This window comes from Ranitomeya variabilis, chromosome 5 (genome assembly GCF_051348905.1).
Source record: "Ranitomeya variabilis isolate aRanVar5 chromosome 5, aRanVar5.hap1, whole genome shotgun sequence".
NCBI classification, from domain to species: Eukaryota; Metazoa; Chordata; class Amphibia; order Anura; family Dendrobatidae; genus Ranitomeya; species Ranitomeya variabilis.
In genome coordinates, this window is record NC_135236.1 from 674131687 (window position 1) to 674147522 (window position 15836).

At 43.0% G+C, this 15836-nt stretch overlaps 1 protein-coding gene across 1 annotated transcript in view; it reads left to right on the forward strand.

The window, feature by feature from the left end:
• Positions 1–15077, forward strand: part of LOC143776977 (aldo-keto reductase family 1 member C1-like) — a 29082-nt gene extending 14005 nt beyond the window's left edge. Inside the window, exons 2-9 of the mRNA XM_077266859.1 lie at positions 2563–2730; positions 9470–9586; positions 10229–10309; positions 11084–11206; positions 11511–11620; positions 12478–12643; positions 13021–13103; positions 14873–15077. Of these exons, the coding sequence (XP_077122974.1) occupies positions 2563–2730; positions 9470–9586; positions 10229–10309; positions 11084–11206; positions 11511–11620; positions 12478–12643; positions 13021–13103; positions 14873–14915 (891 nt within the window). The 3' untranslated portion in view covers positions 14916–15077. The remainder of the gene's footprint in view (positions 1–2562; positions 2731–9469; positions 9587–10228; positions 10310–11083; positions 11207–11510; positions 11621–12477; positions 12644–13020; positions 13104–14872) is intronic.
• The last annotated feature ends 759 nt before the right edge of the window (positions 15078–15836 follow it).

The window sequence follows — 15836 nt, forward strand, 5'->3', positions numbered from 1 at the left end:
TTGTTGCCCTTGCCTATCCCGAAGAGGCCCTGGACGCACATCTCGATGGATTTTATTTCGGATCTTCCTGTTTCTCAGAAGATGTCTGTCATCTGGGTGGTGTGTGATCGTTTCTCTAAGATGGTCCATTTGGTTCCCCTGCCTAAGTTGCCTTCTTCTTCCGAGTTGGTTCCTCTGTTTTTTCAAAATGTGGTCCGTTTGCATGGTATTCCGGAGAATATCGTTTCTGACAGAGGTACCCAATTCGTGTCTAGATTTTGGCGAGCATTCTGTGCTAGGATGGGCATAGATTTGTCTTTCTCGTCTGCTTTCCATCCTCAGACTAATGGCCAGACCGAGCGGACGAATCAGACCTTGGAGACATATTTGAGGTGTTTTGTGTCTGCAGATCAGGATGATTGGGTTGCTTTTTTGCCTTTAGCGGAGTTTGCCCTCAATAATCGGGCCAGTTCTGCCACCTTGGTGTCTCCCTTTTTCTGTAATTCGGGGTTTCATCCTCGATTTTCTTCTGGTCAGGTGGAATCTTCGGATTGTCCTGGAGTGGATGCTGTGGTGGAGAGGTTGCATCAGATTTGGGGGCAGGTAGTGGACAATTTGAAGTTGTCCCAGGAGAAGACTCAGCTTTTTGCCAACCGCCGGCGTCGGGTTGGTCCTCGGCTTTGTGTTGGGGACTTGGTGTGGTTGTCTTCTCGTTTTGTCCCTATGAGGGTTTCTTCTCCCAAGTTTAAGCCTCGGTTCATCGGCCCGTACAAGATATTGGAGATTCTTAACCCTGTGTCCTTCCGTTTGGACCTCCCTGCATCTTTTTCTATTCATAATGTTTTTCATCGGTCATTATTGCGCAGGTATGAGGTACCGGTTGTGCCTTCCGTTGAGCCTCCTGCTCCGGTGTTGGTTGAGGGCGAGTTGGAGTACGTTGTGGAAAAAATCTTGGACTCCCGTGTTTCCAGACGGAAACTCCAGTATCTGGTCAAATGGAAGGGATACGGTCAGGAGGATAATTCTTGGGTGACTGCCTCTGATGTTCATGCCTCCGATTTGGTCCGTGCCTTTCATAGGGCTCATCCTGATCGCCCTGGTGGTTCTGGTGAGGGTTCGGTGCCCCCTCCTTGAGGGGGGGGTACTGTTGTGAAATTGGATTTTGGGCTCCCCCGGTGGCCACTGGTGGAATTGAACTGGTGTGCATCATCCTCTCTGTTCACCTGTTTCCATCAGGATGTGGGAGTCGCTATTTAGCCTTGCTCCTCTGTCACTTCCATGCCGGTCAACATTGTAATCAGAAGCCTTTCTGTGCATGTTCCTGCTGCTAGACAACTCCCAGCTAAGTTGGACTTTAGTCCTTGTTTGTTTTTGCATTTTGTTCCAGTTCACAGCTGTAGTTTCGTTTCTGTGTCTGGAAAGCTCTTGTGATCTGAAATTGCCACTCTGATGTTATGAGTTTATACTAGAGTCTTAAAGTAATTTCAGGATGGTATTTTGATAGGGTTTTCAGCTGACCATGAAAGTGCCCTTTCTGTCTTCCAGCTATCTAGTAAGCGGACCTCAATTTTGCTAAACCTATTTTCATACTACATTTGTCATTTCATCTAAAATCACCGCCAATATTTGTGGGGGCCTCTGTCTGCCTTTCGGGGAAATTTCTCTAGAGGTGAGCCAGGACTATATTTTCCTCTGCCAGGATTAGTTAGTCCTCCGGCCGGCGCTGGGCGTCTAGGGATAAAACGCAGGCTACGCTACCCGGCTACTGTTAGTTGTGCGGCAGGTTTAGTTCATGGTCAGTTTAGTTTCCATCCTTCCAAGAGCTAGTTCGTATGTTTGCTGGGCTATGTTCTCTTGCCATTGAGAACCATAACACATCCTGCATTATACCCCAGAGCTGCACTCACTATTCTGCTGGTGCAGTCACTGTGTACATACACTACATTACTGATCCTGAGTTACATCGTCTATTATACCCCAGAGCTGCACTCACTATTCTGCTGGTGCAGTCACTGTGTACATACATTATATTACTGATCCTGAGTTACATCCTGTATTATACCCCAGAGCTGCACTCACTATTCTGCTGGTGCAGTCACTGTGTACATGCATTACATTACTGATCCTGAGTTACATGCTGTATTATCCTCCAGAGCTGCACTCACTATTCTGCTGGTGCAGTCACTGTGTACATACATTACATTACTGATCCTGAGTTACTGTATCCTCGCCGTCCTAACAATTACCTACAGCTACCTATAGAGGGCGCTCTTGGCAATCAGATTAGTACAGCTTCCCCTCGGTGTACTTTATGTTGAGCTGCTCCCTCTAGTGGTAGCCTCAGGTAACCGTAATTATAGAATTTATCACATTAGTTATACTTTGTCTCCTCTATAAATATATTATACAGTTATTTATCCGATTAACCAAAGCTTTAGCTTTTGTGATTGTAGAAGGTGTGTATCTTCCTCCGTGCACACCTACGTTCTTTCTTTAGACATCGTCTCCTTGTTCTCCGGTGTCACATACGCTTTTCATATGTTTTCCCTTCTACCTACACATTTTTTTCATCTTTTCTCCCAGTTTCCAGTCGCTGACAGTGAACCGGCCACGGAATTGGCGATAGAGGTTGGCTTTCGCCACATAGACGGGGCTCATTTCTACAAGAATGAAAAGGAAGTGGGACGGGCGATAAAGAAGAAGATCTGTGACGGGACCGTGATAAGAGGAGAGCTGTTCTACACTGGGAAAGTGAGTGCTCCCATTCACTGTATAACTGAATAGCTGCTCATCCTGATCCTCCTGATGCAAGAATAGAATGTCAGTGGGTATAAACAGATCAGTACGGGGCTGAAGGCTATACCGCCAATGTATGTTAATGGCTGCCACTAACCCCTGTCTCAGCTCTCTCCACAAACCTAACAAGGGCACCAGACCCCTAAGATAGTGAGAATTACCCCTCAAAAATGAACACCCCAAAACAGTCAAAATGACCCCCCCCCCCCACATGCTAACTTGGTGTATTAGGAAAAGCTACAAATTTCTGCTCTTCGCAATAAACTAATGAAATAAGAACAATGAAACTAACTGAACACATCTATTATATCAAGTGGTTTCTCCAAATCCACCACAGAATGACACTTTTACTGACTACTGCAGGTTCAGAATTTTTTTACCCCTTCATGACAAGTATTTTTAGTACTTAGTAGAGTTCCTCTGGCTGTAAAGACCTGCTACCTTCTGGCCGCTATGATCTGCTACCCTGTGGCTGTAAAGACCTGCTACCTTCTGGTCGCTATGATCTGCTACCCTGTGGCTGTAATGACCTGCTACCTTCTGGTCGCTATGATCTGCTACCCTCTGGCTGTAAAGACCTGCTACCTTCTGGTCGCTATGATCTGCTACCCTGTGGCTGTAATGACCTGCTACCTTCTGGCCGCTATGATCTGCTACTCTGTGGCTGTAATGACCTGCTACCTTCTGGTCGCTATGATCTACCCTCTGGCTGTAAAGACCTGCTACCTTCTGGTCGCTATGATCTGCTACCCTGTGGCTGTAATGACCTGCTACCTTCTGGTCGCTATGATCTGCTACCCTGTGGCTGTAATGACCTGCTACCTTCTGGCCGCTATGATCTGCTACTCTGTGGCTGTAATGACCTGCTACCTTCTGGCCGCTATGATCTGCTACCCTGCGGCTGTAATGACCTGCTACCTTCTGGCCGCTATGATCTGCTACCCTGTGGCTGTAATGACCTGCTACCTTCTGGCCGCTATGATCTGCTACCCTGCGGCTGTAATGACCTGCTACCTTCTGGCCGCTATGATCTGCTACCCTGCGGCTGTAATGACCTGCTACCTTCTGGCCGCTATGATCTGCTACCCTGCGGCTGTAATGACCTGCTACCTTCTGGTCCCTATGATCTGCTACCCTGCGGCTGTAATGACCTGCTACCTTCTGGTCCCTATGATATGCTACCCTGTGGCTGTAATGACCTGCTACCTTCTGGTCCCTATGATCTGCTACCCTGAGGCTGTAATGACCTGCTACCTTCTGGTCCCTATGATCTGCTACCCTGCGGCTGTAATGTCCTGCTACCTTCTGGCCCCTATGATCTGCTACCCTCTGGCTGCTATTACCTGCTACCTCTCCGGCCGTTATGATCTGCTTCCCTCTGGCTGTTATGACCTGCTCCCTCTCTGGCCATGATGACCTGCTACCCTCTGGCCGTTATGACCTGCTATGCTCTGCCCATTATGAACTGCTGCTTCTCTGGCCATTTAAATCTGCTACCCTCCGGCCATTATGATCTGCTGCCTCTCTAGTTATAATGACCTGCTACCCTCTGGCCACTATGACCTGCTACCCTCTGGCTGTTATGACCAGCTATACTGTGGTTGTTACGACCTGCTACCCTCTGACCGTTATGACCTGCTACCCTCTGACCGTTACGACCTGCTACCCTTTGGCTGTTACAACCTGCTACACTCTGGCTGCTATGACCTGCTACCCTCTGGTCATTATGAACTGCTGCCTCTCTGGCCATTATGACCTGCTACTCTCTGGCTGTAATGACCTGCTACCCTCTAGCTGTTATGATCTGCAACCCTTTGGCTGTTATGACATGCTACGCTCTGGCTGTTATATCCTGCTGTCCACATGGCCACATGGACAACTGGTCCAAAAATGTTGTCCAAAAAGAAAGATTATTGCACAAACAAGTAAAATGATTCAAAAAGATACAAAGGCAATGAATGTTCCTGGAGATACAGATGAAAACAGATATCACAAAACCAAAGTTACAGGAGCACCGTCCACACTACCTGAACTTGGCAGGAAGAGGAAGCTGTCACCGGCTGTCACTAGATTACTGCATTGGCAGGTGGTCAGAAACCTTCCAGTGACTGCACAAAACCTGCAGTGAGACCTGGTGGCAGCAGCACTGAGCTTTCAGCTTGTACAGTGAGACGCAAGAAATGTTGAAGAACTCCATGCCCAAACTCCAAGATGTCACCTCTACCCACAAACACAAGAATGGTTGTCTTCAAAATGATCAAAACCATCTAAATAACCACATACATTTTGGAATCCTGCTCTGTGGAGCATTGAAACGAAACTTGAACTTTTAAGGCCAATAGATTAGCAATCTGTCTGTAGAATAATGAAGCATCTGCTTAAAAAAATACCTTGCCTAAAGTGATGTATGTCTATAGCATGGTGATCCCTACAGTGAAGCATGGTGGTAGCTCAGTGATGTCTGCAGTGAAACATGGCAGTGGCGTCATGACTCATGATGTATACAGTGAAGCATGGCATTGGCTGAGTGATGCATACAGTGAAACTTGTCTGTGGCTCAGTGATGCCTGCAGTGGAGCATGTATGTGGCTTGGTGATATCTACAATGAAGCATAGTGGTGTCTCTGTGGTGTGTACAGTGAAGCATAGTGGTATCTCTGTGATGTCTACAGTGAAGCATAGTGGTATCTCTGTGATGTCTACAGTGATGCATGGTAGTGTCTTTGTGATGTCTATAATGAAGCATAGTGGTGCCTCTGTGAAGTCTACAGTGAAGCATGGTGGTGTCTCTGTGATGTCTACAGTGAAGCATGGTGGTGTCTCTGTGATGGCTACAGTGAAGCATGGTGGTGTCTCTGTGATGTCTACAGTGAAGCATGGTGGTGTCTCTGTGATGTCTACAGTGAAGCATGGTGGTGTCTCTGTGATGTCTACAGTGAAGCATGGTGGTGTCTCTGTGATGTCTACAGTGAAGCATGGTGGTGTCTCTGTGATGTCTACAGTGAAGCATGGTTGTGTCTCTGTGATGTCTACAGTGAAGTATGGTGCTGGCTCGGTGATAAAAACATCATGCCTTCTGTGAGGAGCTTAAGCTTGGCAGTCATTGGACCTTCCAACAGGAAAAGTATCCCAAGCCTCAAAGTTCACCAAGGCCTGGTTTCAGAAGAAGTTCTGAAAGATTCTGGAATATTTGTCACAGTATCCCGACTTGGACCCCATAAAGAAATCTTTGGTGGGATGTGAACAAGGCAGCTGCAGCAGAAAACTCAAGAATATTAAAAATCTGGAGGCCATTGTCCATGAGGAATGGGCTAAGATTCCTCGGAAACGCTGCCAAAGCTGGTGTCTAGTTACACCTCAAACCTGAGGCAGCTCATAACAGCCAGAAGAGCAGTGGGTCATAACAGCCAGAGAGGCTCTACTATGTACTAAAGTGGCATTTTGTGCTGAATTTAGAGACACCACTTGATATATTCGTTGTGTTCAGCTATTTACATTGTTCTTGTCTCATTGATTTATTGAAAACAGAAGAAAGTCTGTAAATTTTGCCCGTAAACCAAATTTACAATTTTGATTGCATCCGTAAGAAGACGACTCAGTGTCTTATATATTTACTGTGAGTTTTCATTCCTCCTCCTGTAGCGCTTCCCTCTTCACGTGGCCTCTTCCTGACCAAGGAACTCCAGCAGTAAATGTGTTTTTGGACACGGTCTCGAGCACATGTGGACGGATTAAGCCGTCTATTCCTTGAGGAATGGAAGTTTCTTGCTATTAGAAATGGAGGAGAGCCAACGTACTCCAGGCAGGGGTCAAATATCAGTATGTAAAACACATTACGAAGCCTCGATGTCTTAACTCGTGCTGTTGGCGGTGGGAAGGATTTGCCGTTCATTCTCTGCCAAACATCTGCAGGTCAAAGGGTTTCTTCCACTAAATAGGCCCCGTCAGATCAAGAGGACCTCTATAAGATGCCCCTCTTTCCCTATACCTTCACTAATCCCAGGAGGTCTAAGTCTTTGGTTGACTGAGCACTCTTGGGCTAAGGGTACATTTCCACTGCCGAGAGACAAATCGGTCCGTAATCTGGACCGAAAAAACGGATGTAACGTATGCGATTGTCATGCGAGTGCAATGCGAGTGTAATGCGATTTTTAATCGCATCATCCGTATGACATCAGTATGACATCTGTATTGCTGTCCGATTTTTACGCACCAGTGTCCTTTGAAAAGCCGGCAATTCCGCGCCGTGTACAGTAAAATCACACTGACAGGTTAGAATAGAGTAGATATATACACATAGAATAGGTATATATACATATATATATGTCAGTGAGACACCTATATATGTATATTTATATTTAATGCAGCGCTAGATAGCATAAAAGCCGCTAATTCAATTGCCGGCTTTTCATTTCTCCTGCACAAACCCGACAGGATATGAGACATGATTACATACAGTAAACCATCTCATATCCCCTTTTTTTTGCATATTCCTCACTACTAATGTTAGTAGTGTGTATGTGCAAAATTTCAGCGCTGTAGCTGCTAAAATAAAGGGTTAAATGGCGGAAAAAATTGGCGTGGGCTCCCGCGCAATTTTCTCAGCCAGAATGGTAAAGCCAGTGACTGAGGGCAGATATTAATAGCCAGGAGAGGGTCCATGGTTATTGGCCACCCCGTGGCTAAAAACATCTGCCCCCAGCCACCCCAGAAAAGGCACATCTGGAAGATGCGCCTATTCTGGCACTTGGCCACTCTCTTCCCACTCCCTGTAGCGGTGGGATATGGGGTAATGAAGGGTTAATGCCACCTTGCTATTGGAAGGTGACATTAAGCCAGATTAATAATGGAGAGGCGTCAATTATGTCACCTATCCATTATTAATCCAATTGTATGAAAGGGTTAAAAAACACACACATTATTTAAAAGTATTTTAATGAAAGAAACACAGTGGTTGTTTTAATAATTTATTGCTCTCTCAATCCATCAGGAACACCCTCGCTTGGCAAAACAATAAACACACAATATACATACCCTCTCTGATGAACCGTCTCGTCCCACGAGGTAATCCATCTGAAGGGGTTAACTAATATTACAGGCAGAGCTGCGATAAACCACTCGCTCGTGCCTGTAATCCCCCGGGTGCTGAAAGGAAAGCAGTGATCTGTACTTACATTCAGTCGCGGTGATGCGCCCCTGCTGGATGTTCTCATGAACTGCAGCCTGGGAACTTTTTCCCACGCTCCAGGTCATAGGAGGACATCCACCAGGGGGCGCATCACCGCGACTGAAGGAAATGTAGGTCAATGATCTACATTTCCTTCATTCGCCGGGGAATTACAAGCACGAGCACACAGCTGCATTTGCAGGGCTCCTGCTTGTAAATTATTTTAACCCCTTCAGATGGATTACCTCGTGGGACGTGACGGGTCAGCAGAAGGTATGTATATTGTGTGTTTATTGTTTTGCCAAGCGAGGGCCTGCAAATGGATTGAGAGAGCAATAAAATATTAAAACAACCGCTGTGTTTATTGCATTAAAATACTTTTAAATCATGTGTGTGTGTGTGTGTTTTTTAACCCTTTCAAACAATTGGATTAATAATGGATAGGTGACATAATTGACGCCTCTCCATTATTAATCTGGCTTAATGTCACCTTACAATAGCAAGGTGGCATTAACCCTTCATTACCCCATATCCCACCGCTACAGGGAGTGGGAAGAGAGTGGCCAAGTGCCAGAATAGGCGCATCTTCCAGATGTGCCTTTTCTGGGGTGGCTGGGGGCAGATGTTTTTAGCCACGGGGGGGCCAATAACCATGGACCCTCTCCTGGCTATTAATATCTGCCCTCAGTCACTGGCTTTACCATTCTGGCGGAGAAAATTGCGCGGGAGCCCACGCCAATTTTTTCCGCCATTTAACCCTTTATTTGAGCAGCTACAGCGGCCAAATTTTGCACATACACACTACTAACATTAGTAGTGAGGAATATGCAAAAAAAAGGGGATATGAGATGGTTTACTGTATGTAATCATGTCTCATATCCTGTCGGGTTTGTGAAAGAGAAATGAAAAGCCGGCAATTGAATTAGCGGCTTTAATGCTATCTAGCGCTGCATTAAATATAAATATACATATATAGGTGTCTCACTGACATATATATATGTATATATACCTATTCTATGTGTATATATCTACTCTATTCTAACCTGTCAGTGTGATTTTACTGTACACCGCGCTGAATTGCCGGCTTTTCAAAGGACACCGGTGCGTAAAAATCGGACAGAACTCGCATGGTGCGAGTGCTGTGCGATTTTTTTCTCGCACCCATTGACTTGCATTGGCGAGTCTCGTCCGAGACTCGCAGCAAATCGCAGCAAGCTGCGATTTTTTTCTCAGTCCGATTTCGGCCGAGAAAAAAATCGCAAATGAAAAGACACCTATTGAATAACATTGGTCCGAGTGCAATCCGATTTTTTATCGGATTGCACTCGTCCGTTTTCCTCGCCAGTGGAAATGTACCCTTACATGGACAACCCTTCTACATTTACACTTAGGCTTCCTGTCTAGGTGACCACCATCTGGATACTTGGAACTCTCGGTTCTGAAGTGGTTACACGAGGTTCTAAAGCAGAACATATTTCTCTTCTATGCTCAGGGGATCTACATTTCTAATATATATTTTTTTTTTAGTTATGGTCAACGTTTCACAAACCGGAACTGGTGGAACCAAATGTGAGAAAATCCCTGGAGACTCTTCAGATGGACTACATGGATCTTTTCATCATACACTGGCCCTTTTCTCTCCAGGTGGGATATTGTCACCATTCAAGAAGCATTTGTAGTATAAAGTTCTACCAGGAGTGGCCTTCACCATATTTCTGGATTATGATGACCTGGAAAGGGTTAGAAAACAAAATGCATATTCACCTCTTCGTGGTCTTCCCCAAAACTCAACCACCAACGCAGCTTCCCACCAGGTCCTACAATTAGCTCCTCGCTCTTCTTCTCCCTTTGAGTTTTCTGGTGGTCACCATCGTTGACTAAGCTCTACACATCCACAAGTGACTCACACCTGTTCATGACGTACCTCCTTTCCCTTGTGACCACCTAATGGCCAGGTGGGGAGTTGAGGTGGCATGGCAGGTCCTTGGGGAGCCATGGAGAGGTGAAAATATGTTTTAGGGTTTTTTTTGAAGCCCTTCTCAACAGGTTAATTTTTTTTTAATGGAAATCAATCCTCATGAATTGAGCTAATTAGATTTCAGGAGATTCTATTTCTAGAGATTGAGCTCTAATATTAATCTATTCGAAACCTCTGATGTTACTTAACATGACTTTGAGATGAACTCCCCGCTCCAGTGCCTCAGCTTTGGGATTTTGCCACTTGGATTCAGATGTCTTCTCCAGCCTCGGAGCCGTCAGGAATGATGAATTGCTCTTATTTCTTAGGCTGGAGGAGATTTGTTCCCTATGGATGAAAATCGGAAAATTCTCTTTGATACAAGTACGGACCTTTGCGCGATTTGGGAGGTAAGTGAGAGCTATGGATGGAAACGCTGAGTCACGTCCTTGATTCTGGCTTGCACGGCGTAGAAAAAAAAGATTAGGGGCCAAGGGAAAAAAGTAGAACCATAGTAGGGTGTTGGCAACAAATGGGTCAGAAATGTACAGCTTTTGTATGATGGATTTAAATGGCTTTTTTTTTAGACTTAACTCCATTTTTTCCAAATATTAGATCGGTGGGTGTCATGATATCCCCTTGATCAGCTGATTGAACGGGTCACAGCGCCATACATTGTGTAGTGGCAGTAAATGGTACTGTATGCTGTCTCCCATTCAAGTGAATGGAGAGAGCTGCAATACCATTTACTGCCACTACACAACGCACGGCGCTGTGCCACTTTCAGTACAACACAACCTCTTCAATTAGCAGATCGGTGAGTCAGATACCAAACCATGTGATATTCATGACCTATCTTAAGATATGCCAACAGTATGTAAAATACCCCTTCGCAAAAAAAATTAGAATGTAATAACTATTTAATGTTAAATTACACAATTCAAGAAGTCACCACTAGAGGGAGCTTACTATATGTTGAATGTATAGAGAATATGCAATGAGTTCTGAAGCTCCCCCTAGTGGTGGCTGCACACATCAGTTAATTCTATGGCTATGAAGGGGGTTTGTATACAAAGAAATCAACACAAAATTGCCGATTTCACCCATCAGATGTCACAAATGCATTGTAAAAGGAGAGTTAACTTGACATCTCACATCATCCAATGAGTGTCCTTTATTCACAGGCCATGGAGAAATGTAAAGATGCCGGACTGGTAAAATCTATCGGAGTGTCCAATTTTAATCGTCGTCAGCTGGAAGTCATTCTCAATAAGTCCGGACTCAAGTATAAACCAGTCTTGAATCAGGTAATCAAAAAACTAAAAAAAAAAAAATTGGATAGATCCAAACTTGTGTCCATGAATTTCTTATTATATCTCTATAAATATCAGAGCTCCAAATCCTGTGCAGAAAGATGAAATAAAGATGGATGTTAGAATTTTAAATTCCTTCAGTGACCACTAGAGGGAGCTTAGGAGCTTACGCAGACTGATTTACCATTGAGTTACATGTATGAACAGTCTGCAGTAAGCTCCTGAGCTCCCCCTAGTGGCGGCTGAAGGAAGATGGTTACATCATGTAATTCTAAGTCTCATTTACGATCTTTTGCAGGTTGAATGTCACCCATACCTGAACCAGAGCAAACTGCTGGAATACTGCAAATCTAAGGACATATTGATTTCTGGGTACAGCGTTCTGGGGTCACACAGACACAAGGACTGGTATGTAGTGTGTCGGGGCCTCTTTTAAGCTCAGGTTTTTATTGGTCCTGTTTTAGCGTACATACTATTTGGATCACTTCTTATTCCATTGTTTAGCTGCTGCGGTCACTATTGACAGTTAAATGCCTGTACTTCTGGCTGCTTGGAGCCACCACTAGAGGGAGCTGTACAAATCTGTATGCAGAGAACTCCCTCTAGTAGGTGCTGTATATATAAATCTGTATGTAGTGAGCTCCCTCTAGTGGTGGCTGTGTATGAATCTGTATGCAGTGAGCTCCCTCTAGTGGTGGCTGTATAAATATGTATGTAGTGAGCTCCCTCTAGTGGTGGCTGTGTATAAATCTGTATGTAGTGAGCTCCCTCTAGTGGTGGCTGTGTATGAATCTGTATGCAGTGAGCTCCCTCTAGTGGTGACTGTACAAATCTGTATGCAGTGAGCTACCACTAGTGGTGGCTGTATAAATCTGTATGTAGTGAGCTCCCTCTAGTGGTGGCTGTATAAAATTGTATATAGTGAGCTCCCTCTAGTGGTGGCTGTATAAATCTGTATGTAGTGAGCTCCCTCTAGTGGTGGCTGTATATACAAATCTGTATGTAGTGAGCTCCCTCTAGTGGTGGCTGTATATACAAATCTGTATGCAGAGAGCTCCCTCTCGTGGTGGCAACAGGAAGCTGCTATAATTGTTACTGCATGAAGCTGACACAATTCAGTGCTGACCCTTGCCCTATGTTGTATCCCATGGCAGTCAGGTTTACACTCTAGACAGCTGCCTCTTCTCTGGTTGCCTGTAATGAGACATATATAACTAACTTTTAATTAATACATGTCATATTAATTATTTACAACCACTTCTCAGGGTGGATCAGAACTCCCCCTTTATTCTAGAAGACCAGGTATTGGTGGAAATTGGAAAGAAATATGGCAAAACTTCAGCACATATTGCCATTCGCTACCAAATCCAGCGTGGAATAGTGGCCATCACTAAAAGTTATACTCCAGAACGAATCAGAGAAAACTTCAAGGTAAAAAATATATGAAATGAAAAAAAAAAAAAAAATTATATATATATATATATATATATATATATATATATATATATATTGTGCTTTTTGTGACTGCTCAATTTTTGACCTGACCTTGGAAATTATCGGTGATCTGCTGATTGTCGGGCATTGGTATCATGTGTAATGGACACAGCGCCGTGCTATTGATAGTGGTTGTTTTTGGTATTGCAGCTCAGCGTCATTCACTTGAATGGGACAGGTTTGCAGTGAGCTGTAATACCAGATGCAACCACTATTAGAGTGCGGCGCTGTGGGTGATAGACATGGAGGAGATGCGCCATCTCTGCTGAGCTCTACATAAACCTTTCTTCATGGGAATCAATTTCTTTCCGCAGGTTTTTGACTTTGAGTTGACACCCGAGGACATGAAAACCATCGATGGACTCGACAGGAACCTGCGTTACTTTGTGATACCAGAGTACGGAATATTATATTTATTTTATATCATCCAGCAAATTATAAAGAAAGTGAAATCACTGCACAGAAAAACTAAATGCGGAGATTTTTTCTCGATGACTCGGTTGTACGTGGTCTTGTTTTATTAACGGACGAGTTGTTTTGAATGAGAAAAATGCAATCATGGGATTGTTATTATTTATTGTGGTCTATTTATTTATTTACATTTTATTTTATGTACATATTTTTATATGTTGTTATCTATTTATTTGTATTTAGATTTTTTATTTTATCTACCGTATTTATTTTTATTTAGATTTAATTGATTTTTTTTATTTACATTTATTTATTTCATGTATTTATTTTTTAATTTTGTTACTTATTTTTTATTTTTTTACATTATTTTATTTATATTTATTTATTTATTTTTTTAGTTAGTTATTTTATTTATTTTTGTAAACTTTTTGAACAGTGATTGATCAGAATGGGATATCTGCCAGTTATGATGCGCCCTCAGCTCCGAAGACCCTACCTACAACTGCATCCTATGTCGGAATGGGATTAATACGATTTCTGTTTTAATTCAGTGAAATATCTTCTTGCTGTCGCTGAATTGAAACGACATATCGGTGAATTTAACCCAGCGGGATTTTAGGATGAAGTTTTCAGCCCCTAAAGAAAGTTTTCTATTTTCTTAGAGCAAGCAGAGATCTGGAAAATAGTTGTGGAAATATAAATTAAAAAGTTTTCAAAACTTTGAAAAAAGTTTTAAAAAGTTTTGAAAACTGTGAAAAAAAGTTTTCAAAACTTTGAAAAAAGTTTTCAAAACTTTGAAAAAAAGTTTTCAGGGTCACTCTTAAAAGTTTTTTTTTTTAAGTCAGAGAAAATACAAAATATTAAGTTGATTTTAAACTTTAAAAAATTTTGTTTTAATTTTTTTTTATAAGAAATATTTAGATCTTGTGCGGATTTTTGAGTCGCGTCCTTCGATCCCTTCGGGTCTCATTGTGAACATAAAGTTAAAACATTAATTTCCTTCTTGGCTGGAGGAGAAGCAGCGCCGCGGTGCAATCACATCCCCCCCAGACAAAAACAGTTTACGAGCCGCGTCCATTAGCGCTGAGGTGCGCGGGGGGAAGGAGGCGAAGTCAAACTGCCAAGAATACAATTTGCCAAAGAAAATAAAACCCCCCTTAACACTAAAAGTAATGAAAAAAAAAACTCTCCATAATCAGCATCGACCTGTAACAATGAGCCTTTGTGAAACGTTCTGACTCCAAAAAAATCCAAACTTTTCCCCGAAATCGAAAAAGTTTATATTTCTAAAAATATCCAGTTACTAATTCCAACACCACAAAAGTAACATTATCCAGAGCCCGACTGATGGGATAAAACGGATTAAAGTAATAATTAGGTCTATGAAAAAAAGAGAATGAAAATAAACCAAAACAAAAACTCCCCCCACCCCAAAAATAAATAATCGCACCTCTAGCGCCCCCTATAAGTGGCATCACTAAAACATCACCCTAAAAGTTTAATTTTAGCAAAAAAAAATTCAATTTTAAAGTAATGTTAAAAATTGAAAAATGAAAAATGGCCTCTCTGAACCACAATTTTTCTTTCTGAGAATTTGAAAAAATCTAAAAAAAAAAAATTCTGAGAATTACAGCATTGATTGATTTGGGATTTATGATCCAGAATCCACACATAAATGGGTTTTCTGAGATTTTCTTTGTAGCTTTTATTCGTCAGATAATAAGACGTGACGGTGTCAGTTTCTATATTTTGCAGATTCGGTGTTCATCCGGAGTATCCCTTTCATGAGGAATACTAAAGAAAACGGACTGATGGACTGCGCCTTTGAGGTTGTGCTTCCTGGGAATGCCGCCATATTCGGCACATGTAATAGTTCTGTTATATCTGTTACTTTTGTTGTACACAATGATCACAATGATTTTTGATGCGTAATATCTGTAATAAAAACTGAGTCAACCTGACAAAACTCAACAAATCTGCATTAATCCAGTGCCGAGTGCTGCTCCCTACAGAAAAAGTAATCAGTAATAGTCACCGCCACTATGTGTCTCATATAATACGGCTACTTGGACCTCCTTAGGCGCCAGGGCCTGGATGCAGCTGCCACCACTCTACCCCATTTAGCCGCTCCCTCCCGTATGGTGAGAGTGATCTCCTCTACTATCTCGATAAGTATCTGTGCTCAGAATGTCCCTCCGTCTGTGGTTACTTAATCCCTGACACCACACAGCGCCATGCCAACCAGAGTGATGTCACAGTACGGGGATAATGCACACAGTAAGGTCACAATACGGGGATAATACACACAGTAATGTCACAGTACAGGGATAATACGCACAGTGATGTCACAGTACAGGGATAATACACACGGTGATGTCACAGTACAGGGATAATACACACAGTGATGTCACAGTACAGGGATAATACACAGTGATGTCACAGGACAGGGATAATACACACAGTGATGTCACAGTACAGGGATAATATACACAGTGATGTCACAGTACAGGGATAATACACACAGTGATGTCACAGTACAGGGATAATACACAGTGATGTCACAGTACAGGGATAATGCACACAGTGATATCACAGTACAGGGATAATACACACAGTGATGTCACAGGACAGGGATAATACACACAGTGATGTCACAGTACAGGGATAATACACACAGTGATGTCACAGTACAGGGATAATGCACACAGTGATGTCACAG